The sequence below is a fragment of the Acromyrmex echinatior genome, chromosome 14, assembly GCF_024713525.1.
Source record: "Acromyrmex echinatior isolate Ae372 chromosome 14, ASM2471352v2, whole genome shotgun sequence".
Classification (NCBI taxonomy): Eukaryota; Metazoa; Arthropoda; class Insecta; order Hymenoptera; family Formicidae; genus Acromyrmex; species Acromyrmex echinatior.
In genome coordinates, this window is record NC_141865.1 from 9,272,981 (window position 1) to 9,300,830 (window position 27,850).

Below are 27,850 nucleotides of genomic sequence, written 5' to 3' on the forward strand. Positions count from 1 at the left end.
ATATACACACATATATATATATATAAAATATTTATGATTCCATCGGTAAAAATAAAATGCGTCATACTGTCGATTAAATTTTATTTCATTCAAAGAGAGATTCTTCAGAATCTATAGGATCTGCAGACAATTATATACAATCTGAAACTTAACTTGATAAAATGCTTATAATGATACTTTTAAAGTATTTTTTTCCTTTTAAACGCTTATATATTTTTATTTTTTAAATGTTTTAAATAAATTAATTCATATCATATTTATTAGTGATTCAAAAATTATAGAAATTTTCTGCAAAGAAAACGAAATATAAGCTTAGCTTTTTAATTTGTCCTTTTTTTCTATATATGTTGTATATATGTTAATGTATACACGACGGTTTTTTAAAATAAAAAAAAGAATCAACCGATTTTTTGGTCTCACTGTCATTTATTAAGGGAAAAAGAATATTTTTAAAAACTTAATTCGCATAATGACAACTATTATATTGTATTACGTCATATAGTATAGGCAAGTATAAACTCATTTTATCAGTAATTCGCGACAAGGTGGCACGGAAGCCTGTTGACCTCCTTGAAGTTAACCGATAAGTATGTTGATTATGTCGAGTATAATTACGGTGAAAAAACCTTTTCTGATACACACACACACACACACACACACACACACACATATATATATATATATGATGATATAATTATGCGATAACTATGATTCAGTTTTCCCTTTACTGTGCGGTACATTACTTAACTCGCTAGAATCACGTCGCGTGAGTCACGACACGAAATGTCGAGAAATATATTGTCTATTAGCACTATAACTTAAAATATCATATAAGGATTAATCGCGATGTAATATATATGATTACGAGGTGTTAGAGAATTGAAATTATTGCGTCACAACTAGCGGTGCATCAAAATTGATTTTCTCAAGATCGATTTTCTTACGATTTTTATTTCTTCAGCCACAATTAAGAAATGACTTTCACAGAAACGAAATCATTTCTCTCAACTATACATATATATTTGAATTTAATATAGAAAGCTTAAAAACGGAAAGTTAAAAATTTTATGAATATTTTTATTTTTAAATCGCAAGCGAATTTAAACTTGTGTGCTATAATATTCTAATCTTTTTTTCTTTTCTTTCTCTTTCTCTTTAATATAGGAGTAATACAACTAACACAAATATATATGAACATGGATCTTACACGCAACGTTAAAACAACCGGATATCAACAAATTTCTAAATTTTCATAAATTTATTGCAATTAAAAAAATTGAAATATTTCGTAAAAATCCAAAAGTATATATGCTTATAAAAGATGGATCGAATTATGTCGCTCTAGTATATGTATCATACGCGATTATCGGCAAATATTCGCTTTTTGGAACAACAAAAGCGTAATTAGCGGTGATAAAAAAATAATTGATGCTTTTTGCACTATTTTGTGATGTGTCTCTTTGAAATTTTAATGTCTATGCAACAAGTTCCGCGTTCACTGACACGGGGCGTCGACGCCGCCCCGACAAAGCGACGATGGAGACGGCGTGAAAGGACGTCGACGGAGACCGGCGGCGCCGAGGTTGCGCGACCACTCGACGTCGGGACGCCATCGTCGAAGGACGCATGAATATGTATACTGCCGCCGCGATCTCCGCGATTCGGCCGAATTAACTTCGATAAGGCAATTCATCCGCAATCCATATTGGCGCGTCGACATGAACGCCACCATTAACGTAATAATGATAATGCCGTGAATTTTACGTCGATCGTGAATCGACAATTGCAGCATAGTGTCAGTGAACTTTGGTGAACTTAGTGTTTTCTTCAATTAACAGATTTTTTCTTGCTTTGTTTCCACGGTGCCAGATTGAATCAAGTTAGTACAAAATATTTCTATTATTACATTATTTTTAAATGAAGAATTAAAACAACAGTTACGGCAAGTACCTTAATTACATTTTTTATGGATTTTTCTTTTTATAGTGTACTTATTCATTAATTTTTATACAAAGTTGCGTGTGTTTAATGATTACAACGTAGTCGTACGTTTTAAAAGTAACCGATTAAGAATAGACTTTAATCTTTTATTTTTGAATCTTGTTTTAATTAAGTAATATATAAGGGTTGATTTATAATACTAGGCCTGTTAACTTATACCGTAATCTATAAAAATTGACTAATCACGGTCGAATGAGAGAGAAATAATCGACTATAATTGGTCAATTCTTACAGATTACGATCTATTATAAGCCAATCCTAACTCTTTCTTTCTATAATTAAGTTTTTTCCAAAAAATTTAAATAGTGAAACATGATTTCAATAAATTTAATTTAAATAATATCGAAAAAGACAAAGCTTATTCTCCAAAAAAAAAAAGATTCATTTGAATATAGTGAGGAAATTAATAAAGAAAATATGAATAAGAGATGCTTTTAGGCTTCTATTGTAAGATAAAATCAATAATTTTGTAAGATAAAATCAATAATTTTTTATGGAAAGATAAAAAGTTTTTTGTATCAATCTAATAAATTGTTATTTTTCTTTTATATAATAACAAAAATTAATTCAAAAATTAATAAATGTAGTAATATAATACAAGATTAGGAATACGTTTTACACAGACGATTTTTTTTTTAAATACTCAAATAGAATTTTTTACGAAAATTGGTTAAATTTCAATACTATTGATATTTCGAAGCGTCTTAAGTCTATATTTTCAAAAAGGTTAGCATTATTTTAAAATATTGTTACAAGTTTTTTCCTTTTATCGACTTATTAGACCAACTAGTATGATATTATAACGATTTTGATATTTGCGTTCACTATTCGCTATTCACGTTTCGCTATTCTCGTTCACTATTCGCGTTCACTGATCGAGGTATTGTCTTTGTCAGATGAAATTGTTGCTAAATAATCCAAATATTAAACAAGATGAAAAACGAGCATATAAATCATTGCAGAAAGTAGCCGATACTGTTTTGCATTTCGAGAATGGTGTGTCACGCACGCCGAGTCTCATGCATACCAGAGGTCAGCAGGGGATAGTTGCTCGAATTATATCGCGATTTTAGACTCGACGTGATGTAAACGCGATCTGAAATTATTAAATCAGATGGATGTAATGTTATATAATTTGCCATATTTCCATTTTAATTAAACGCTCGCAAAGTTACAAAACTGCTTACATAAACTCCAAATTTAGATAAGTAATATATTGTTAAGAATACGGTAAAAAAGAACATAGATTTGAAAAAGCTGTATACTTACTATAATACTAAGCAAGCATTATAGTAGGTATATTGCCAATCACTTGTAACGGTACGTCATGACAGTGACAATCGTGAAGAGACGATGTATGAGAATTGACAAAATATATATCTGTCTAAATTGCTAATGGATGGATCTGCAGTGGGAGTTGCAGTTGCAAAATAAAAACGACCGATCGATCGGGAATCCCAGGTTATCACGCAACAATGATCGACTGACCAGCGCTTATATAGCGTTCTCAAAGTGGCAATTCGTGGTATTCGTATCATGTTTTGATATTACAAACCTTGAAATGTCAAAAAACATTGCACGCTCTACTCGTGTTTGCGATACAGATCTAATTTTGCAGACAAATTCGGTTAATCGATGTATGTTTTCATGTCAGCTTCCATGAAGGCAAACAAAATTCTTTCATCTTTTTGTAATGATTTTGTATTGACATGAGATTTATTTGCATTCAATTGCTTATATTCTTTTATCAACTTAGAATCAGCTCTTAACGTCAGATTTGTAATTTTTTCCGATACTGTAGATGCGAATATTAGAGACTCGGTAATATGCACAGTTGCTATATTTAATTATGATATAAATAAAATTGTATATCTGATGAGAGAGAGAAATATCTTTTTTAATTTATTCTAATTATCTATTAAATCTTTTTTTTTTTCAGTAAAAATCTTATCTATTATCACACACATTTTAATATTTTGTTTTGTTAAATTTTAATTTTTAATCGCAATTCCCTTATAATTTTTAATTTTTACTTTGTCATAAACTTGTCATCGCGTTACAGGCCGGGTGTATGATTCATTAAGTGAATAAGCAAACTTTCCTCATCCCCCTGTCGGGGTCTGAATCTTTTTGTATAATCGCAAAAGAACAGGCCGATCAAGGACACGCGAAAGTGGCGGCGGCCTCGCTTTGCGGATGATCGAGACTGAAAATCAGTCGGACTCGCGTGTCAGCAGACTGGGCCAGCAGAACGAGGATCTCCCCGTAGCTGGCAACGGTAACAAGGTTGACGGTAACGGTGGTGATCATCGTGAGGCTAGTGACCAAGCAGCTGCTGCAACCACCGCAACGACGGTGGAGGACGCAGGTGAGAATGTGTATGTGTGTGTGTGTGTGAGAGAGATAGAGAGAGAGAGAGAGAGAGAGAGAGAGAGAGAGAGAGAGAGAGAGAGAGATTATTCTCAAATTTAAATTATCTTAAATTATATATACGTAATTGAGAATTAATCCTCAACGAGAGAGAGATTACACTATATTAACTGACATATTCTATATATATAATTAAACTTGATGGTCTTAATTTTTCCGGATCAAACAGTAATCTTTTAAGTTTTTTTCTTCAGTTGTTTTCATTTTTATTCTACAAGCACATATGCGAAATATTAACATCATGTAAAATGTAAATAATTCTATTAGTCACTTTGATTCTACGCAAGCATAAAAATGGCGAAAGTATAATAATTAAGTGCAGTGAAAAAAAAAAAGAGAAATTTAATTTACAAACATACGGATGGCTAAGAATAAATTTAAATTTAAATTAAGATAATCGCGATACGGAATTTGACTCAGTCGATTAAAAAAAATGCCGACTTTTCCATTCAGGTGCGATGAGAAAAGAGGAGCAAGACACGCCACGGATTCACGAGAATTCGCTAAAGGGCGGCGTCGCTGCGAGCGTCGCGACGCCCACAACGGCATCGACGATGCCGGTGGAGGACGACGATGAGGATGAGGAAGAGGCAGAGGAGGAGGACGAAGAAGAGGACGCCGAGGAGGAAGAGGAGGAGGATGGAGTCGAGGAGGGTGGAATCGCAGTGGAGGGTGGAATGACGACGCAAGAAGAGGTCGGGGGTGTGTTGGCCGGTGGTGAAAGTGGGGGTGGTAGCGGCATGGCCGGCTACTGGAGGCAGAGCAGACCCTCCAGTCCCCGCATGCCGCCTCCGGAGCAGTCGGAGCAGCCGAGCCGACCCAAGAGCCGGCACGAGCTACAAGCCGCGAGATATAATAACCTCGGCTATTGGCGAGCAAGAAGAGTCACCTTTTACAAAAATGGCGATCCTTACTTTCCGGGGGTGGAATTCAGGTAAACATCGTTTCATTCAATACTCTAGTCAAATTGAGAAACTTAAAAAGATATTGATGGAACTATTTGTTTGGTTTATTATTGTACGTCACGACATAATGTTTATTATGCATATCATTTTTTTGAGACAGTTAAGATAGAAATATATATTTCTTTTCCTAATCTCTCTGTTATAGAAAATATAACGAAATATATATATATAATTTTTTATTCTTCCATTATTCGTATACATTTTTCTTTTATTTTAGTAGCTTAAAAATCATATTCAATAATTATTTAGGTAATTGTTTTAATGTTAAATTTTATGCAGAAATTGAAATAAAATTAATTACATATATACATACATATATATATATATATATATATATATATGTAATTGTAATATAAATAAAAAATTAATTTTACACGCACGCGCGATAAATACATACGTTTATATTACGTATGTACACAAAGTATACATATATATATATATATATATATATATATATATATATATATATATATATATATATATATATATATATATATATATATATATATATATATACAAACTAGGTGGAGGATAAGAACATGTGATATATATCCACTGCACACGCACACGCGCACGCATACATCTATTATTAATTTAGTAATTTGTAAACAATAATGCTTGCATAACATGCAATGAATCCAAGAACGAAACCTTATAAAATATTTTTAAACATTTTTAATAAAGCATATGTACTTCAAAAATATTACTTAATAATATATCGCGTATCTATATTTAATAATGTTGTAATTATATACCGAAAATATTAAAAATTATTTTGAGAAACTAAATTTCTTTTTTAAAGCTTTTTTGAAAAATGGCGAAAAATATATAGAAAAATTTTGAAAAATATTTATAAAAAAAGAATTACACGATGTATGTCATTTCTAATCGATATGTTTATTTAATTAATTAGTATCTAAACTAATATCTTAATTGGAGGGTTATACAAATGTTATTGTGAATTATGACTGAAAAATATTATTGACATAATTGCGTTGTCATAAAAGGATTATATTCTTAAAAAGATAATATTAACTTAAACATGAGAACTCAAACATGTTCAATTGTCAAATTATGATCTGAATTATAAATCAAAACATACCTTTATGTTTGATACATTAGCTTTGTGGCATTAATTAAAGTTTTCATTCTTATTACTCTTTTATCTTGCAGTAATAATCAATAGTTTTAACAATAAGAGAGAATTCATTTGAAATTGATCAAAAGGTTTTAAAAAAATAGATTTTCGAATTTGCTTTATATGTATAATATTACTTTAGTAAATGTTGACCATTTTTAGATTCAAACCTGGCCGTGACATTGGTTCTTTGGAGGCTCTATTGGATAGATTATCCCTTCGGATGGACTTGCCAAGAGGAGCGCGCCACATTTTCTCGATGGACGGTGACCGGAAGATCAATCTTGACGAACTCGAGGATGGTGCCTCTTACGTAGTGTCCAGTTATAAAACCTTCAAGGTAAGAAAAATCTTCGATGCATCACATGAATTCGATTATTGCAAAGAAAATAAATTTAAAAAAAAATGTTTTGTCCAATTCATATGTCGTATTTTAAAGATAAAATTGAATCAACGAAATCTAAGATTAATTTATAATAGTTTGATTTAAACATATTTGTTTATCCGAAAATTATTAATTTTATTTTGCATAAATAATATAAGTATAAATTAAAGAAAAAAAATACAATAGTCTTGTTATCTTGATAAGAAAGTACAAGAACGTGATTTTGTAGATAGCGAAAGTGTGTGTTAATCACGCTCGATTAAAGCGTTAGTTGGTAACAAGTAACAACCTCGATACTCGTGAACTTGACTGACGTTGTAAACACGTCTTCTTCAAAGCACGATCGACTTCATCGTGCTACAAATGTGAACATACTGGCATTTTTTTTTCTTCGGTTGTTGTACACAACGTATGAAAAATAACGTATTTTCATGCCAAATATAAAAATATGTTTAGCTTTTGTAGCTTTTACAATTTTTATGATTTTATATTTTGTATAGTTATGAAAAAATATTAACAATGTTTTATATATATAGAGTAATACAAATTAGTAAAAATTAATCAATAATAATAATAATAATAATAATAATAATAATAATAATAATAATAATACTCATATATTAGAAGAAAATAAAATATGAAATACAAAGAAACATATATATCAAATACTTTTTTTCTATAATACCTATATGTAAAGGGAATATTAGAGAATATATAATAAAGCTTGAAAGAAGAAAAGCAAAACATTAAATCTTCCTTTGTTTTTAATTCTTATGCATTACTGATACGATTACATTAGGCTATGAATTTTCATTTTTGGATCATTGTCTGAAGAAACTTCATCGATTCCCCTTGTTTTTTGATGCTGAACATGAATTGATTTTCCGAATTTCTAATTCCGATATCTCGAAAATAAAAAAATTATCCCAAAATGAAATAAAATGATAATTTTAAAGCTAAAAATTAATACTTTTGTGCGGTATTAACAAAAAAATTGAAAAAAATTTGCTGCAAAATTGGAAAAATTTTGCCAATATTAAAATATGAAAATCACAATTGTTGTTTTTTTGTTCTTTGCCAATTTTCTCGCAATTGTGTTATAATCAACTTGAAAAACGGATTCGTATTCAACAAGCAAAAAAATACATTAAAAATAGTTAACATTGTTAAAATAATTTTTTTGCAGGCTGCTAGTATTATCAATAGTATTATTACATATTGTTACGATCACTATCGTATCGTAAAGTTATTTATATAAATTAATATTTCTAAATAATCATTAGAACACATATATTTATAAATACACATGTATAAGCACTTTATACAAAAGCCATAAAAACTGAAAAAGAATAAAAAATACAACTACTAATATTGCAGTAGAGTTTAGTATAAACGTGTCAGAACATAGAATTTTTAAATAACTTTGAAAGAGATGCGATATGGCAATGATTTGTAAGAATGCTTAAATTATAATACCGATGATGACGACGACGACGATGAAGGGGACGTCATGTGTATCTGGCCCAGATCAGCTTCCTAAAGCAGGCCACACGCAATGCAAAGTTGTATTAATTGCAGGGAAAATAGGGAGCTCTTTTCCTACCATTTTTAGTATCGAAACAATATAGATTTTAATATATGGATTGTCTTGTTTTCAAATTTTACAGTACTATTTATTTATAATTTACGTATAATTTTTATATTATAATATAATTTTATGGGAAAATACTCGCTCAACAAAGTTTCTCATCATCTGATTGCTTGGTTTATTGATACAATGGATGAGAAGCAATTTTATTTTGTCTTACGTCATTGGGTATTATGGTTCACACCCTTCCTTTAGTTCAGAGGTGTGACCAATTTAACTCGCTATATATTACGATGCACCTTGATGCAATTACGATCCAGTTACTTTGATCGGCAACCATATGCAGGATTATTCTTTAATTCGACAAAGTGGTTGAAGCTTATAATGCATGATTCTTGCATTAAACAACTGGGCTTTACATGCTAATTGGCCTTAATTAATCAGATCAGTATTCTCAAATATGTAATCCATTTTACAATTTGATTAATTAAAGAGAAAAAAAAAGAGGGAAGAGAGAGACAATTTGAATATTCAAGATAATCATTTAAGATAAAATATTATTTTTCTATATTAATTTAAAAAAAAAACGAAACGTACGTGAAGTCTCATTTTAATAATTATAATACAAAATTGGACCGATGAGAATTTACTATAAATGTGATAAAGAAATAGATGAATATGAAAGTGATTTTAAAGTGTCAGTTGGTATTGAATGGTGATATGAGTTTGCGCAGAATAGTCACGTGTACTTCTTCTCAGAGCTTCCCTCCTTTTTCTCCCCTTGTATTTTTTTCTTTGCCTTCATCATTTTCTTTCTTTCTGCCTTTTTACTTTAATTTTAAATTTCTGTCATTATTTTTTACTATCGCAATTTATAAAATGGATCTTGATTAAACAAAATGATTCTTTTAGAATATTTTTTTTCATGACATTTTTCTCTTCTTCTCGTCATATAATGATATACAAAATTATCTTAGATATATATAAGATAATTTTGTATATCATTTTGCATTGAATGTGATCCATTTGACGCTACAAACGCTTCATTTGATTGACTACTCTAAAGAAAGTAACTTTACTTTCACTAATTGGCTAATCAAAAAATACTTCGAAACATTTTTCGAAGCACAAAGGACCGTAATCAGTAAGTATTGCACTTCCACTTCTGCCGACTTTTTAGTCTAATTTAAAGTTAACTTTTTCTTATCAGAAAGAAGGTTGAACAGAAACTTTTTTGTTTTATTCTTTTACTTTACTTCAAATTTTTAATATCAAACTGTATATGTCACTAATTAAATAATAATATATCCTATAAAGTTTTGTTAGAGATTACTTGAAACTGAATAATTTATTATTATTAGTAACTAATAAGCTTGAAATTTGATTCAATAAAAATCAAATTTTATTTACAAACAATTATTAAAAGAAATTACTAAAAGATACCGCGATATACAAAAGTCCTGAAGTTCCTTCAGAGTCACTTCCTAATACGTTGTGTGAAATAATATCGGCCTGTTTTACATTTCCATCATTTCTGACACTCTAACATGTAACATTATACACGTTCTTACAGTACCGCGATAAAGATTCGTGCCATTAATTAGATTTTTATTATATGTTCGTTCACCTTCGTTCTCTTTTCTTAACACAAATTGCGTGTTTGTTCCTCGCGTTGCTTGCCACGCTATTGGTGACCTAATTACATATTACCAACAAATTACTATTGCGTCGTGTATGCCATATACACAATTCTTGAAACGTAAAGTATGTACACAACTCTGCAACTGTATAAATAGTAGGATTTTTCCCAAGTACACCAAAAGTACTTGTATTTATACAGGTTACATTCCACAAATCCATAATTTTCAATACTTTCTTAATAATTATGTAGAAAACTATTAATAAAATAGAAATAATGATTTCATTTTTCCAAATTACAAATTTTCTTGGATTCTTCAATGCTTTCATAATAGCGATCAATTCGATTTTCTTAGTCAGAACAACCAAGAACGCATGAATCACGGAGTAGTAAGTGGGAGGTAGGAAGGGAGGGGCAATTCTTACTTCCGTTAAGAAGGCTATTGTAGAGGGCAAGAGAATGGGGGAGAGACCGTATCTCATTGACCGTTGGTCAACCGGCCTCTTGGGATCAATAAACACCAAGTTCTCTTTGCTTGGCTTACCTCCGAGAACGTTGCTTTTAAAGATTCAAAATAATCTTAAAGTTGGGGTCATTGCTCCAGAAAAATTTTGTTTTGTCGCGCGATTATTCTCTTGTCTTTTACTTTTCTTTTTTCTCGAGGATTGTATTTTTTTGCATTCAAATTTGTTTAAATTTACCTTTATTGCGATTATATGTAAATATTATACGTAATTTTCTGTCTTTCCTACGACTATATAGCCATTTATTCGTGCGCTAACCGAACGACAGTCCCAGCGTTGATATCACCATAATCGATTGTTTGCTGTTCAAATTCATATCACCAAGACAGCACGGAAATCAAAGAAATGTGATAAGTGCGTATAATATGTAGTGTATAAATGTTTTCATTAACGTTCATTAGATATATTTTTCTTTCTAGCTAGACTTCTTATCCTTCACAATCGCTACTTTATCGAGCGACGGCTGACGAGCCGTACCCTTACTCTACCTATTATTTTCTTCAGCGAATTATTTTTCTGTAATCGCTATTGCACGTTTTGAATCACGAGACCTTGCTATTGTCACGCAACATAATATGAGCTAGTTCTTCATTTTTTCATATTACAAGGATACTTCATTTTAAGTTAAAAACAAGTGGAAAGGAAGAAAAATTGTTTAATGACATAAATTTTGCTCTGAAAACAATTGTATATGATTTATCAATATCAATTGAGACGATCAATTAATTGTATTGCATTCTCAGTTAAAAACTTTTTTTCCAAATATGAATGAACGATAAATGAACGATAAATGAAAAATTAGTAATTATAATATAATAAATAAAGAAAAATAATATGAAACTTTTTAAAAAAATATAATAAAGAATTAATTTTTACGTAAATGATTATAAATGTACATATTTGTGGTAAATTATGCTGTCATAAAAATTAAGATGTAGTAATGTTTTATTGTGAAGAAATAATTAAAGATATATAATAATTTTTTATTTGTATTTTAAAAGCTTTTAATATAAACATATTTATTTTACTAGATATGTCTTTTTCATGAAAACTAGCTCATAAAATGATTTGTTCCATGTCTCTTATTTGTTTTTCTACGAAAAATTTTTCGTTGATTATAGATAATTTATTAAACAGTTTCGTATAACTATCTCATTATATATTTTTGTCATTATTATTTCATTTTCTAAATTTATTCTCGATTTGTCAAGAAATGTAAGAAATTCTTGAGCATTGAGTTTGACATTAGGAGGTTTATCAAAAAGATTTATTGTCGTGACTTGTCAACTAGCGCTATTTTTTCTAATCTTTTTTTGGAGTTATAATCAATCCAGACAACATTGCACGCGATTGTCGCAATTATATTATAATTTTACGTATTATTTATATGTACGAAATATATATGACGAAAATATTTTAATTGCGAAAAATTAATACAATACCTTAATTTAGAAAGAACAATTAAATATAATATGATATGTATATGATGAAATTATATACAACCAGAAAACGTGTATATGTGTGTGTTGTGAGTAAAGATGAAATACTAATGACCTGAGCTAAGAGTTAAAGTATTATATCAATATAGGATAGCTTAACGGAAGGGTTGGTCTGCGTGAGAATGAAGTGACGAGCTGACCTTCATTCTATATATATGTGAATACGTTCCAACTATTATACCCTTATAACCTTGTATTGAGAATACTAATATATATAATATAAAATTGTATATGAGTTGCTAATCAACTGACAATTATCTTTCTGTGATAATTATTTGCAATAGCTTGTACTAATTTAGATTAATATATAGATAAAAAATAAATTAAATATGAGTAAATGTCATAAGAGTTAGACACTAGGTATTCGTGTGCGTGTGTGAAATTTATTATATATATACATTGAAAATATTGAAAAACAATAGACATTTTAACTCGCATAATTTTGATCACCGGAATTTTTAAAAGCTTATCAAGAGTCGATCTATCTACATCTCAATAATATAGCATGGAATTCTTTGTAGACATAAGTATGTTGATTGTCGACCATTCCATACCTAATTCAATTAAGATATCGCAGATTTATTGTAACATAAATTTGACGACATTCCAGTATTGTTCTAGCACAAGGAATTCAGTTACATTGACCATATGTACTGTAGATAATTATTCATCTTCATTTATATTAATTTATATTAATCATTTATATTAATCGATAATATATTTCCAAATATACTTAAGAAAGACTTTGAGAGAACGTTATATTTTTTACTGCATATTATAATTTTTAATATTAAAAGAATTACGATATAAAAAGTGTCTCATATAAATGACTGATCTTTCATTAGTAGAATAGTACGCGTGTTTTGAAATCATAATTCAGCTTATTGGACTATTAGTCTCGTTAGCTCTTTTTTGTTCTCGAGATCTACTTTTAATATTAGTCTTATGTAGCTAATCAAGTTAAGTGCTTTAATATATAGGCTAAATTTCCTGAGAAATCAAGTTTTTTTTCATGAGAGATTTATCAGGAAGGTGTGGGCGTTCTTAATTTCCGCGGATGCTTTTATCGCCTTTTATCGAAACAAGCATTAAGACCAATAGAACTTCTATCATCCGAACTAACAAGAGGCAAAACGATTCCTATCGTTTGTTAATCGAAACACATATGATTACTATCAGCTCTCTCCCCGATATATTGAACTTTATATATAAAATGATAAATTTTAATAATTTATAAAAATTGTACGTGCATGCTCTCACAATTATATACATTATACTTGTATATGCATGCTAATTTAATTCAGTATGCTGATACTAGAAATTAAGGGAATTGCAACTTTTTTTTATTCATCATTTTTAATGAACATATTGAGTGTTTTGCTATTGCTTGCAACAATTGAATAACATTATGCAATTCTTATTTAATTATAATGTACAATCAGTAGTGCGTCTTTAAAACACTGAATGTTCCATTGTCAAACATTTTAAATTAAATTTTTATAAATATTTTTTTTAATTAATTGAATATAATTTCTCTTCTTCTCCTTGATTTTTATTGTGTTGAATAAAAAAATGATAAAGATTATAAACACGATAAAGATTATAAACAATCTCAACTCAAATTATATGTATATATGTATTTTATATATATGTATAATAAAATTGTAAGTTTGAGTTAAAATTGTTCATAATTTTTATCGTATCATTTCGATATAAATCAAGGAGAAGAAGGGAAATGATCTAATTGATTACAAAAATATCTGCAAAGATGTAGTTAAAAAAATTTTGGCAATATGGAACATTCAGTGATTCAAGGCTACTTCGCACATTACAAATATTACAATCGAATATGAATTGCACAATGTTATTCAATTGATGTAAACGACAGCAAAGCACGCTCAATATGTTCATTAAAAGTGATGAATAACCGTGAAAAGGGTGTTGCATTCTCTTAATTTCTAGTATTAGCATACTGAATTGAATTAATATTGCTACGCGGAGGATTAAGAAGAGGGGTAGAAGAGGAGGTGAAGGGTTAGGGGATGGTCGTCCTTGAGCGACGGCAGCCCTTCATAAGGTATGGTAACGTAAGGTAGAGAAGTGTGGTAGGGGATGTTGCAGCACCCTAGTTCTTCAATACAACTATCCCACCTCTTACTTTGCCCCAGTAGTCGTCCATTGAACACAGTCGCGGTTGTACCAACGTGTTCCGTCGGTATTCGAAAGAGAGATAGCAATTGTGTCACGCAATTCAAGATTGACGAAAAGATAATTGTAACAGACTTTCACGCCAAATCTCATCATTAAAACTGTTACTGTCGATTGAATTTGATGTTAAAATTGATGTGAACATCTCTTTTCAGTAGATCGTAATAAAAAATCGCGATCTTTCATTATTTTTTTTTTACAGCTTCTCCAATTTCTTCCAATACTTTCGATTCTCGAGGAAACGTCATTATTCGTTTTTTATAACTATGAAAGAGTGTTAAGAATTAAGATTGAGATTGTGTGTATCATGATTAAAGATTGAGAATTTTCAAGAACGTAATATGAGCAGTGATGGAAGTTTTTTGAATCATTTAAAATTGCGATTGTAATCAAAGCGATCTTCCACTCGTTCGATCTTCATCTGCCTATAAAACATTTGTTTTAACGTATTTGTTCAGTGTCTCTTTGTTCAATTCCTTCCAATATCCATAACAGGAATTTATTTTTTATGCTTGTGAAGTTATCGTTAAAATAGATTTAATTGAAGATATTCTTCAAAGACATAAAATAAATTATGAAATCCTAATTTTTTGGATTATGTGAATTTCTATATATGCATTCGATAATGAATGTGTAGCAAAAGTGAAGTGAATCTTCAAAGGTTGCAAGGAGTTAATTGAGATCCACAATTGAGTCTGCAAGTTTGTCTTCGTCCCAATCGGACGATTCGGAGCCGAATTTTGCTAGACAAGAAATAGAGGACTACTGCAGTGATTCGGAGACTGAATATTACAGTCGAGATTTAAATTGCTGGTCAGACAGTTTCGTCGTGTTAATGAGCGATTCCTTTGAAGTGATATCGCTGCCGGCCGACATGATGCAGGTTCTTTGAATGTTTATGCGACATTTATTGGATTTACTAAAATATTTCAAAAAAAACTTCAAATTTTGATCTAATATTCAAATAATATGGAATATAATAATTATATAAAAATGTAAGAAAGAAAAAAAATGAAATATTTTCTTTTTCTTTTTCAAGAATTTAAAATTGATGATAACACGAATTGCACTAGAAAATTAATTTTGCCATCTTTATTTCAATATATTATGTAATATAAAATATCTTTAAAAAAATAACTGATAGTAAAATAAATAATAATGTTATTACTACACATATTGTATAATGTATATTATAATTTTCAGAATTAAATTAAAATATATATGGAAAATTCTAATTTTCTAGTATCTAATAATTTTAACAAGTATCGTAATTCTTTACAATTTTAAGATGCTTTTCAGTTGACATAAAATTTCAAAGTAACATCAAGTTTATAATTTCGCACTCAACAATGTAAGTGTTATGTAACACTGTGTTATGTTACATTTATATCGTTGAGTGCGAAATTACAACATTGATTTTATTTTAAATTTATGTCGTCTGGGAAACATCTTAAAACTGTGAGGAATTTATTGCGAAAAATATAATTAAAAATTTTTCATGTCAGCCGGCCAGCTACGGGAAGAAGAACAACACCTGGTACACTAGTCCAGCAGGCGGTGGAGGTAGTAGGAGCGGTACTACTGGGACCGTAAGTGGGGTTGGAGGGTGGCAAAGTAGACCGCCAGCGGTACCGAGTCTTAGCCGGAAAGCTTCCATCACTGAAGAAGCGCCACCCCCTGGTGGCGGAAAACCATCTTCGGGTCGTGTCATTCGTATTGTTAACAACCATGATCATACTGTTCAGGTAGGAGTTGTTATTGTAGGATTGAGAATTGTTAATTGTTTACATGCGACAAAATCGGCTGAAATCTGTATATTAATCTTCTACGCATTAATTCTTCTCTTAATTCTTATTAAGTCTTCGTTATTTAAAAAAAAAAGAAAGAATTTTTTCTTTTTCTCAATCTAAATAATATATATATAAATAAATAACGTGTTTATTGTATGATAAAATTTTTGTCATTTAAATGATTTATTTTACTCTACGTATTTGTTAATATTAATTTGTGTTCTTTAATTATATAATATAATTTTTCTAGTATTTATTTAAGTTTTACTTTTAAAGCTTTTGAATTCTTTTTAATTCAATTTTTTTGTCTATATAAAATTAATTTCTTAAAAAAAAATATTTTTATAAGGAAGATTTGAATTATTTGTAACATCTGTTTTTGATTATTATGTGTTTTACTTATTTTACTTATCTTAAATAATCAAAATTTTCTTTGTTGTTACATTTATCAATATAATTGTTTAAGATATACAAACTTTAATGTAATTATTTTTTCATCAGTGCCGAGTTCTATTAAATCTTCGTACATCGCAACCTTTCGAGGAAGTTTTAGAAGATCTTGGACAAGTATTGAAGATGAACGGAGCTAAGAGAATGTTTACCGTTTCAGGACAAGAGGTTAGTTATTCAAATTTATTATTGTATGGATTAAAATTAAAGAAATAATACTTAAAACTTGACAAAATTATATATTCTTCTATTGAATTAAAACTTTATTCTCTTCTACCATAAAAAAGTAAAGTTTATTAAATTTTATTGAATAAAATTAATTTACAAATCTATTAAATTCTCATTTATGTACAAAATTAATGCCATTTTAAGCTTGGTATTTGGAAAGAATCTACAAAATGTCAGTGCGTGATTTGAAAGTGTAAAAAAGAAAAAAGGCGTATGTAAATCTGAGGTATCAGCATTGTACTTGTAAAATCGACTTGAGTGCGACGTTAATCCATAAATATGCATGCCGGACTACGGGGAGAAGCAAGACGGGAGTAAAACTCGAAGCATGACGATAACGGGGTCGACCCTCGTTTGAGATTTTACGAAATGAGGTTGTTATTTGTATGTTCCATAAGTCAACCTCTAAAAAAATTCTTTGTTGTTATTACTTTCAAAAATTATAATTTTATACAGGATACGCAATAGAATTATAAAAACGAAGTATTTTATTATATTATATATTTGATCTTTACATTTAAGGCAAAAGTCTTTCGATAAAAAATTAATTAAGTATTACATATTACATTAGAATAATATCATTTTTTTTTTTACAAAAGTACGCTTTAATTTTTGCAATTTGCCAGGCTGTTTTTGAAAAATTCAAAAAGCGATAACATATCCATATAATCTTTAAATCAGTTTTTTTATATCAAAATATATTAACTGTTTATAAGATAAATTTTATTTAAGAAGATAATAATTTTAGTTTGCGATTTTGAATATGATAAACTTACTTATTTAATATAATCTCATTTAAATTGTTCTTTGTCTGCACATGTCAGAATAATCTGCGTTTGTGATTAAAGCAAGAAACATAAGTAAGATCTTGTAAAGTCTGGGATTGTATAGTCAAAATATAGTACGTGATAATCATAATGTTTTACTTTATTTGAAGCCTTCTCGTGTTTTAAAAGCTATAGTATGCGGTTCTATATGACACAGATTTATACTATACATTGAGATGCATTGTTCAAAAACTTATGACAAATGTCGAAAAAGGAAAATTAATATCGAACACTACGACTGAATTTTTGACATTTTAATAAATTACACGGTTATATAGTTCTTACAAGTCACAAAAGGTGGTCGTCATGTAAGTGGAACTTCCACGTGTAAAAAGGTCAGAGATTCATCTTTTCAGGTCACGATCGTACATGAATTTCAAATGGGCCAATTTTCTTCATCAAATAACGCGTCATCGACCCCTCTCCTCTTTCTCTTTCTCTCCTCTTTCTATCTTTTTCTTTTGTTTTTCTTTGTCTCTCTCTCTCTCTCTCTCTCTCTCTTTGTTTTTTAATCTTATGTTTGAATTGTAATATTTGCATGTATTATTACTTTCTTATAATAATATTTTTAAGTATATTTAAGGTTTAGTATATCAAAATGTTTAATCATAAGAGCTTATTCATTGATATTTATCATAAATTATATAAGATACCTTTCAAAGAAATGAAATATAATTCATAGATTCACAATAGATTTGTCATTTTAATACAATACATAGTATTAGGCAATCATCAAAAAAATATTTATTTTATAAGAACACACGTAGCCTAAAAGCCCATAAAGATAAAACTTTCAGAATTCGTCATTTTATACAAAACTAATCTGTGATGAGAAGAATAAATGCAATATATATATCAAGTATTCGCAAATCATGTTTTTCATAATTTATTATAGTAAGTATCATAAAATATCCAGTAAATGAAGTTGCTTTATACTCTTATACAATATGTCACTAGGTGAGAAGTTTCTCGCAATTGAGGAACGAATTTGCTGATGTGGATACATTTTATTTGGGTACCGGGTCGGCTCTTGTTATGGCTGGTGGTGTCACAACATCCCCGGTACGAAGATCAAGATCACGTGGACCATCCACTGTTGTAGAAGAAGTTAGCCGTCAAAGAAGGGCTCGTAGCAAGAGCAGACCACGAGCTTTGTATGCTCCTGATTCTGAAGTTGTTCGAGTAAACGGTAAAAGTAACTAACGATTAGTCTCGATTAGTTTAATCCTATTGTTAGTTTTAAAACTGTACGTACTCAAATTAAGTTTTTGAAAAATTTGTTGAATAAAAATTATATTATTTTTGGAAATACGATCGATCAGAAAATGACAAAGTATTGCCAAATTTACTTGAGGGAGAGAAAAAAATATTGCAAGATTTGCTCGATATATTTTTAATATCTTTTTAGATGTTCCTATATTTCTTTTTTTTTTTCTTTATAAAGGACATACTCTAACTTCTAAGTTTAAGAATTAACATGCTATATCGTTAGCAGATTACAGCGTCGTAGAAGTGCTACGTGAGGAACCAGCTAGGGTGACGATTAGAGGTCTTAGACGATCATTCTATCCTCCTTCGCATCTGCCTCCAGTTGATAATTCGCCTCCTGAGAAAAAGCTGCAACTAGAGTGGGTCTACGGTTATCGAGGAACTGACACTCGCAAAAATCTTTGGGTTTTACCCAGTGGCGAATTATTATATTACGTCGCGGCTGTGGCAATACTTTTCGATCGAGAAGAGAATGCACAACGACACTATATTGGACACACAGAAGACATTATGTGCATGGAGGTAAGTAATATTTTCATTCCACAGTGAGTAAATAAAAACGAAATAAGAGAATTGAGTTCCCAGAAATATTGCATATCTTTGTGTTGATTTGAGAAAGAGTCTTTCGAACGTTACAAATATGACAAAAGTCTTTGCATGATGTAAGTTGAATCATTGTAGTTTAATCGTGTTTGTCGAGACATGTATTTTTGTTACTTTTTTTCATAAGATTGAGTTCTTTTCTTCTTATTAATAATGAATTATTATTAGTAATAGTATTATTTATTGCTATTACAATAAAATCAAGCAATCAACATAATAATATAATTTTTTTGTGAATAGCAATTTAAAGAAAAATATATACTTCCATTTCAGGTTCATCCTAGCAGGGAACTTGTTGCGTCTGGTCAAAAAGCAGGCAGGCATAGGAAAGCGCAGCCGCATGTTCGTATCTGGTCAACGGAAACTCTTCTCACTCTATACGTGTTTGGTATGACCGAATTTCAAATGGGCGTCTCAGCATTGGCATTTTCACAACTGGTAACTATTTAATTTGGTTACAAGTAATTTTTATTCAAATATTTATTTGATTTATTTAGTTTACTGAAGCAATTGGAAAAAAAAGAACAAATTGCGAATATTGTATATATTGTACAATGCTTCAAGTACATTCAATTATTGATAAATAATAATATTAAAAAATAAATAATAAAATAAATAAATTTATATCATAAATATAACAGATTATGTAAGTACAATATCTATAATCATTTGATATTATAGAATGGCGGTAGTTACGTACTTGCCGTGGATTCTGGAAGAGAAGCTATACTTTCGGTGTGGCAATGGCAATGGGGTCATTTGTTAGGCAAAGTAGCGGTAATGTGTCCTCTTCCTTCTGATTCTTTAAAATTAATTTCTACTTATTGGAAAATTATATTACATATTATATTTATTATAGACTATGCAAGAAGATCTCACGGGTGCAGCATTTCATCCATTGGATGATAATCTCTTAATAACGCATGGGCGCGGCCATTTAACATTTTGGAATCGACGAAAAGATGGTTTCTTCGAGCGAACTGATATCATTAAGCCGGTAAGTATAATATTAAATATACAACTCTTATGTGCTAGTAGTTTTAACATTTTGCATCGTATCACTTTTATTATAATCTAATAAAAATAATAATCTAAAAAAGAAAATAATTTAATTTTTACTAGAAAAGTGATTTGATATATTTTCAGCCGTCCCGTACACACGTGACGAGCATCCAGTTCGAACAGGATGGCGACGTCGTCACGGCGGACAGTGATGGTTTTATCACAGTATACTCGGTGGACGCGGACGGAGCATATTTTGTACGAATGGAATTCGAAGCTCACAACAAGGGCATTAGTTCCCTCGTCATGTTATCGGAAGGCACACTCCTCTCTGGCGGCGAAAAGGATAGGAAAATAGCTGCTTGGGACTCGTTGCAGAATTATAAACGTATCACCGACACAAAGGTTGAATGACATTTTAAAAAACTTTAACTGTATGGCACACTTTTTAGGCATGCTATTTGGAACTGCCTATGCGAATAATTTTTATTCTCTATATATACTTTGCTTTTATTAATTTCCTCCTTTTCCTGGAAGCGGTTTAAGCAAAAATGATATTTTAATTCTAATTCCTTAATTAATTATTTAAGTTTTTTGTTCAAAAATTATTATGTCAATAATTTAGAACGAATAATCCGGATGATCTTTATTCAAAGGAGTTAATTTTACATTACACAGCTGCCAGAATCGGTAGGTGGAGTCCGCAGTATATATCCGCAACGTCCCGGTCGGAACGACGGAAACATTTATGTGGGAACCACGCGCAACAATATTCTTGAAGGTTCTCTACAAAGAAGGTTCAATCAAGTCGTATTCGGCCACGGCAGACAACTGTGGGGTTTGGCAGTTCATCCTGATGACGAGGTCTTTGCCACTGCGGGACATGACAAGAATATCGCTCTCTGGCGAAGGCATAAATTATTGTGGACTACGCAGGTAAATTTCATGAAAATATTAGTCTCATTCATGAAATCTTCTTCCATCATTTGTTGACACAAATAATGTGTCATATACTATTAATAATTTGAAACATGTACGAGAACAATTGTCACGGCAGAATAATTATAAGAGCTGCACATGATATTTCGTATTCAAAATAATCACTAAGTTTATTATGAATGATATCACACACAAAAAGTTGATAAGAATGAAAAAATAAATAACCAAATATCTATTTGATGCACAATTCCACTCTGATTTTCTTTTGTTGCATGTTCTTTTGTTTTAGATCCGATTTCTTGCTTAATTGTGCTATTCTTTACTTATTTTCGATTTTTTTTTAAATAAAAAACAAGAAAGAAAAGTTTGGTATATTCTTTATAAAAGCATAAGCACATGTCATGAATTTTAGGTGGGTTTCGAGTGTATATGTATAGCCTTTCATCCATTTGGTGTGGCATTAGCGGCTGGATCATCGGAAGGTCATCTTTTGGTACTTGCGGCTGATACCGGTGCAGCCGTGGCGACTCTGAGAGTGTGTGGGTCGCCCCTATCTTGCATCGGATACAATCCTAGTACGACACAAATTTATTTCGAAACATATTGAATGCTATTCAATATGTTACAAATTCAAATTAGTAGAAATTTAATATTTTACAAAAATATAAAAAAATATTCTAATCGAATAATTTCCACTTTTGTTTTCATCTTTTTAAGCGTTTATAAAATTACTTTAGTCTACTGTCTGAATCATAATTTTTATTTACTTTTTTGTAATACTTTTACATATAAAATCGCGTGTAAGGCGAATTATTTCTATGTCTATGTGAAAAAATATGTAGTTTCAATATTTTTTTGTCTGCCTGTGCAGCTGGAGAAATCGTGGCTATGGGTTCCCAAAACGGCAGCGTATATCTTTTTAGAGTATCTAGAGATGGATTTTCATATAAGAAGAGCAACAAGATCCGCGGCACGCAGCCATTAATGCAGCTTGACTGGAGTTCTGACAGTCGCTTTCTTCAAACTGTCACTCAAGATTATGATCTTCTGTTCTGTAAGTTATACGTTCTTAAATATCATATTTCCTTTTGACTGCTGATTCCATCTAATTCTGCTTTTTATCAAGCCAAAAATCTATTATTTTTATCAAGCCAATAGAGTTTTCAATTTTTGTTAACTTTTAATAAACTATTATCTTTATATAACATGAACGAATATTGCATGTATTAATTAATTCAATAGATATAAGAAATTAATAAACATTCCCAATTGATAACGATAGATTAGTCAGAATAAAAAAACTTTGTGAAAAAAATTTGAACACAATCTACTTTACTTCTACTTTACAATCTACTTATATTCAAATGTAAACTTTGCTTGTAGGGGATGTCAAGGTGTTATCGTCAGAAAAGAGCCCATTGGTTATGAAAGATGTCAAGTGGTACACCCACAACTGTACTGTTGGTTATATGACTTCTGGTTAGTTCTTTGTTATTCTTTATGGATATAAGAGAAATAATTAGACATAGCATTAATAGGGGAACAGGATTTAAGCATAGAAGAAACATAGAAAGAGAATTTGAAATACTCTTGAGAAATAGATGAAAATCTAGAGTTGCTCTTAAAATATATTTAACAAACAATGATTGAACAAGCAAAATTTTTACGCTTATATTTGCAGGGCAATGGAACAACCGTTACTATCCATTGACCACAGTTGTCACTACCTCTAGTAGATCAGCAGCACATGATATGCTGATAAGCGGCGATGCCGAAGGGTATCTTCGACTTTTCAGATACCCATGTACCACCGCCAAAGCTGAATATGTCGAGGAAAAGGTATATAGTTCGTTGGTGGCCTGTGCCAGATTCCTCTACAATGACCAGAACGTCGTCACTGTCGGCGGTACTGACGCTGCCTTGATGCTTTGGGAATTGGTCGACGAATAAATATAGTCACTAGACACCTTACTTATTGTTCATGTATGTCGTAGCGACAAATACGGGGCGCTGGCGCCTTTTAGTAGATTTTAAGCGACGAGAGAGATGAGCTTCTTTGGGAGTCTTTTGATGAATTAAACATATAAAAAATACCCATTAAATAACATAAAAAGTGTAAATACGCGAAGGAAATTATCCCCAAATCATTTTTTTCTTCAATTTCAATTAGAAAATTCAATTCGACACTAGCTTATTTGAGCGTTTTAGATTTTGATTATATATTTTTAACACGAGGGTTTATAGAGTTCCATTATGATATGATCTATTCAATTCGCACCTGATTCTAAATTTTGTTGCTTCAACATATAAAATATTTTATTTTATACGAACAGAACTTTAAAGATGGATTTAATACTGAAAGACAATAATAAAATTATATCATACGAGTGTAAGAATCTTGTTTTTGTGATCGATTACTTTTACAGTTCGGTAATTCTTATACAGGATAATTTAAAACTTTGCTGATTTAAAAAATTTTTTCATTATTTTTACTGTTATTAATTTTTTCTGTTATTAATCTTTTTTGTTATTAATTTCTATTGTTAATTATTGTTATTAATTTTATTAATCTCAAATTATTTTATTTCGTTAAAACCGCGCAATATATAGATAAAGTATAAAATATTATAATTGTTGAAAATAATAAAACGACAAGACTATAATATCTCCATTTTTTATAATATCTATTAAATCGCTGAAAAAGAGCTATAACTCAAAAACAAGATCATATATACTTAAAAAATTTTAATTACTTTCAATCTTAAATTCATCCTCATGTTATGCTTACATAAAAAAATGTAGCATTATATATAAACCAACTTATTAGTGATTGTAAGATAAGCCAATAAATATTGAGATATCCATGAGTCGATACAAATAGCTGGGAAGCCTTGCAGGAAATGTTCGACGTCAACAAAATGTAGCAGAATCGAGACCGGAGCACAGACCTTTCTACATAATCCATAAAAAAAAAATCAATCAAAGTCTTTTATTTCATGAAAAGGAAAGAAATGAAGGATTTTGATTAGTTTTTATGCATTATGTAAGACTGTGCTCTTAGTTAGTATAGGAGTATTCATTATATAAATATATGTATATATACATATATATGTGAGTATATATATACATATTTGAAACTTGAATTATTTATATATATATATATATATAAAACGTTCAAGCTTCATAATGAAATTAAATTATTTAAGCTATCGCGCTTTAATGGGAAGGAGGAAATGCACTCGCTCCTTTTATTCTTTTTAGCTGCACTATATTCAAAGTGAGATATATGTGTATAGTAAGTATAATCAGGAATCACGATTAAATGTTTTGACCGATATAAAGAGCATTGGATAGATCTGATAAATAATCAATAACGCACTGTTAAATGCTAAATATTAATTTCTTTCTTCATTCAAATGTCAGTCAATGAAATAATGAAATTATCATTTAAATGAATTAAAAAATTAATTTTTTTAAAGAAAGTTTGAAAGATTGTATAGAATAAGCATTATCAAGTTCAAATGATATGACTCTTAATTGGATCCTACATACATTCGATTACTGTTAAAATTTTAAACATGCAACACGCGGATAATAAATGCGTGATAATATATGCATACCCAGTCTGGAGCCTCGGCATTTATCCTCTTCCATTTTTTTTGTCTCCGTTTCGTGAGATGATCAAGAGGCGGCAGAGCTTTACTTGCAGATAAAAGCTAGGAAAAATCTGATGTAGGATAATGAATAGGCATTTACCACTGCCAGAAAATTCGGATTCTTGGATATTGAATGAAAAGAAACAGCGAAGGGTGGGAGAAATTGGGGAATGCAATTGGAAAGATATTATGCACTCATTATAGTTTACAAAAGCGTATAAATGTATAAGGGTTTCGAGAGAAGAGTTTTGTTGCAGGTCAACGCTCCTCTCTTATGAGCCAGTTATCCTTGTTCACATATTTTTAGAGGGAAATGAGGGGGAAAAAAGAGAGAACACGTTTTTCGTATTCACATACGCAGTAGTTTGTAAGAAGCGATTAGGATCGTCACTGCCAAGACGTCGCGAGTTCAAAAGATTCTAACGAATAACGATCAAACTTTGTTTGCGCCATATAAAATCTACGTCATGTTTATTCTTATTTATACGTATTCAAGATTCAAAGTTCATCCGAATAAATCCTAATAATAAGTCTATAAGTCAGGAGAAGATGAGTATAACCGCATAATGCGTAGGCAAACAGAAATTCATGTCTGATATAAGAATGCTCGATATAAAGTATCGCTGTATTCTTTATACTGATGCATGATTTCTTTTATACACATTATTATGTTGTTATGCAAATTTGTTTGGATAGAATTTAATAAATCAATGAAAATAAAAGATCAATTCCGAATTGACTTTGCAGACTTTGTATGTACAGTAATCGTCATTAATATTTCTTATGGATTTGACATCTTTGGATCGGATGTTTTTTTAGATATTCGCTTGTCACGACTATTGATTAAAAAACATTTTATATTCTTATCAATTCAATATTTCTAATCTATTATTTTTTTTTATCTTATATTTACTTTTTCATACACAAACATCTGCCGAACACTTAAAATTGTCCAAGTATCGGATACGATACACTGATCATAAATGAGCTATAACGCATGAATATTTACGCGTAATAAATCTGATTCAAAAATTTCTTAGTCCCCAAAGTAGAAGGCATTAATGAAATTTTACTATTATATGTACATTGTATCACGGTATGATTTGGACCAAACTCCAATCAACTTACGTGGCAACGCGTAAGTAACGTCCGTAACATTTTGTTAATAAGAATAAATTATCAATTTTGTATTCTTTAAAAAAAAAATTAAATTACGGAACAACGTAATACAATTAGAAATTTTGCGATTACGTTAATCGCCGATTGAGTTAATTGGAGTTTATTCGTCGATCGGACAAGTTAGCAAAATTATATGATTCCCCCAGGATTTTCCATGGCTCATTTTGATTTATTCGTATTTTTTACTTTATCGAGCAAGTAATTAGAGTTTAGTTAAATTCATTTTAAAAGCGCATAGTTATAGATGTAAGGCTATCAACATGTAAAAAAACAGATTCTTTGCGTTTGCGCGAATATATATACACTCACGTGACAAAGTCACTGAAACATTGTCTCTTTTTTTATAAGTTTCGGAATATATTCAATATATATAATAGAAAAAATTATTTTCTGGGAATAATTAGAATTCCGTAATATCCTGATCTGAATATATTAGGTGTTGGAATTAATTCGTAGCGTTTTTAAATGAAAGAATGTTATTTATTTCACATGAGCATTAAAAAATACATTAATGAAAGTACTTCCCATCACTTGTAAAACGCTACGAATTAATTCCAACACCTAATATATATATATATATATATATATATATATATATATATATGATAATCTATATATGTATGTTACAAATTTTTAGTACACATATACTATCAGGATATTTCGCAACACATCTTCAAAAATTAATCGGAGTATCATTAAGTATCGGATGTTTCCGCTAGCGACAGTATGTCCAATATAAATAAATGTGCAATAGAGAACAAAAATGCTGATATAGCATGATTGAACTGCACTTGCACTGAATTTCTTCCTTTTAGCGATCGATTAATCGACTAATCGCTAGAAGATGCTAGGAAATGTATAGTGGGAGAAGCTTAATATGGATAAGTTTAAGGATTCAGTTTCACTGTGCTTTTGAACCGGACGTTTTTGCTCTCGATTGTACAAATATAAACTCAGTGCGTTGCACTTTTTGCAAGTGCAATTGCAAAAAACCGATAATTTGAACAAAAATCGATGATATATTATCCCTCTCTATTTAGATCGTGCTAATGTTACGCGAAATATTATTAGCGATAGTTGAAATATTCCAAAGTATATATATTTCTCTATCTGAGATTCATCCGAAAAATGTTTTTGGGCCTCTTATGGCAGATATCGATATAATATAACAAGATTAGCAAGCACTCACTTTTTATGTTATATATGTACATATGTGCGCGTACATATAGATAAAATTGTGCGCGCATGTATTAATATTGTAACTTAATAAATAATAATAATAATAAAAATAATAATAATGACAACAATAAAACACAATATGATATAAAATAAAATAATAATTTGGATAATCAATTATAATACTATATACATGCTAATCAATAAAACAACGAATGTTTGACAAATTATTACAATTTAATATAAGGATTATCATATATAAAATGACATAAGCTGCATAAACATAAGGTAAACCAACGAACATTTTATGTAAATCAATATGGTATTTTTATGTCGGACACTCATTGATTCAGC

General features: G+C 30.1%; 1 protein-coding gene across 4 annotated transcripts; it reads left to right on the forward strand.

Moving 5' to 3' along the window:
• The first annotated feature begins 6 nt into the window (after positions 1-6).
• Positions 7-27,726, forward strand: DCX-EMAP (Doublecortin-domain-containing echinoderm-microtubule-associated protein). Of its 4 annotated transcripts, none has more exons than XM_087413103.1 (17): positions 7-1,879; positions 4,149-4,369; positions 4,885-5,365; positions 6,697-6,874; positions 15,883-16,122; positions 16,669-16,785; positions 18,630-18,867; positions 19,165-19,463; positions 19,818-19,982; positions 20,226-20,321; positions 20,404-20,541; positions 20,691-20,951; positions 21,225-21,482; positions 21,898-22,060; positions 22,357-22,539; positions 22,869-22,964; positions 23,167-27,726. In XM_087413103.1, exons 2-17 carry the CDS (start codon positions 4,198-4,200, stop codon positions 23,433-23,435), a joined length of 3,354 nt encoding a protein of 1,117 aa, XP_087269229.1. In that variant the 5' UTR covers positions 7-1,879; positions 4,149-4,197; the 3' UTR covers positions 23,436-27,726. The 4 variants fall into 4 exon arrangements, with proteins under 4 accessions (XP_087269229.1, XP_011059120.1, XP_087269231.1 ...); XM_011060818.2 differs by having other exon boundaries at positions 19,168-19,463; XM_087413105.1 differs by having other exon boundaries at positions 18,630-18,861.
• Positions 27,727-27,850: the final 124 nt, after the last annotated feature.

What these genes read in the sequence shown, in the direction of transcription:
- DCX-EMAP (XM_087413103.1), top strand. Translation starts at nt 4,198, where the DNA reads ATGATCGAGACTGAAAATCAGTCGGACTCGCGTGTCAGCAGACTGGGC. An exon ending in ACCATGATCATACTGTTCAG is followed by an intron (nt 16,123 to 16,668) that starts GTAGGAGTTGTT and finishes TTTTTTCATCAG; the next exon opens with TGCCGAGTTCTATTAAATCT. An exon ending in TTACCGTTTCAGGACAAGAG is followed by an intron (nt 16,786 to 18,629) that starts GTTAGTTATTCA and finishes ATATGTCACTAG; the next exon opens with GTGAGAAGTTTCTCGCAATT.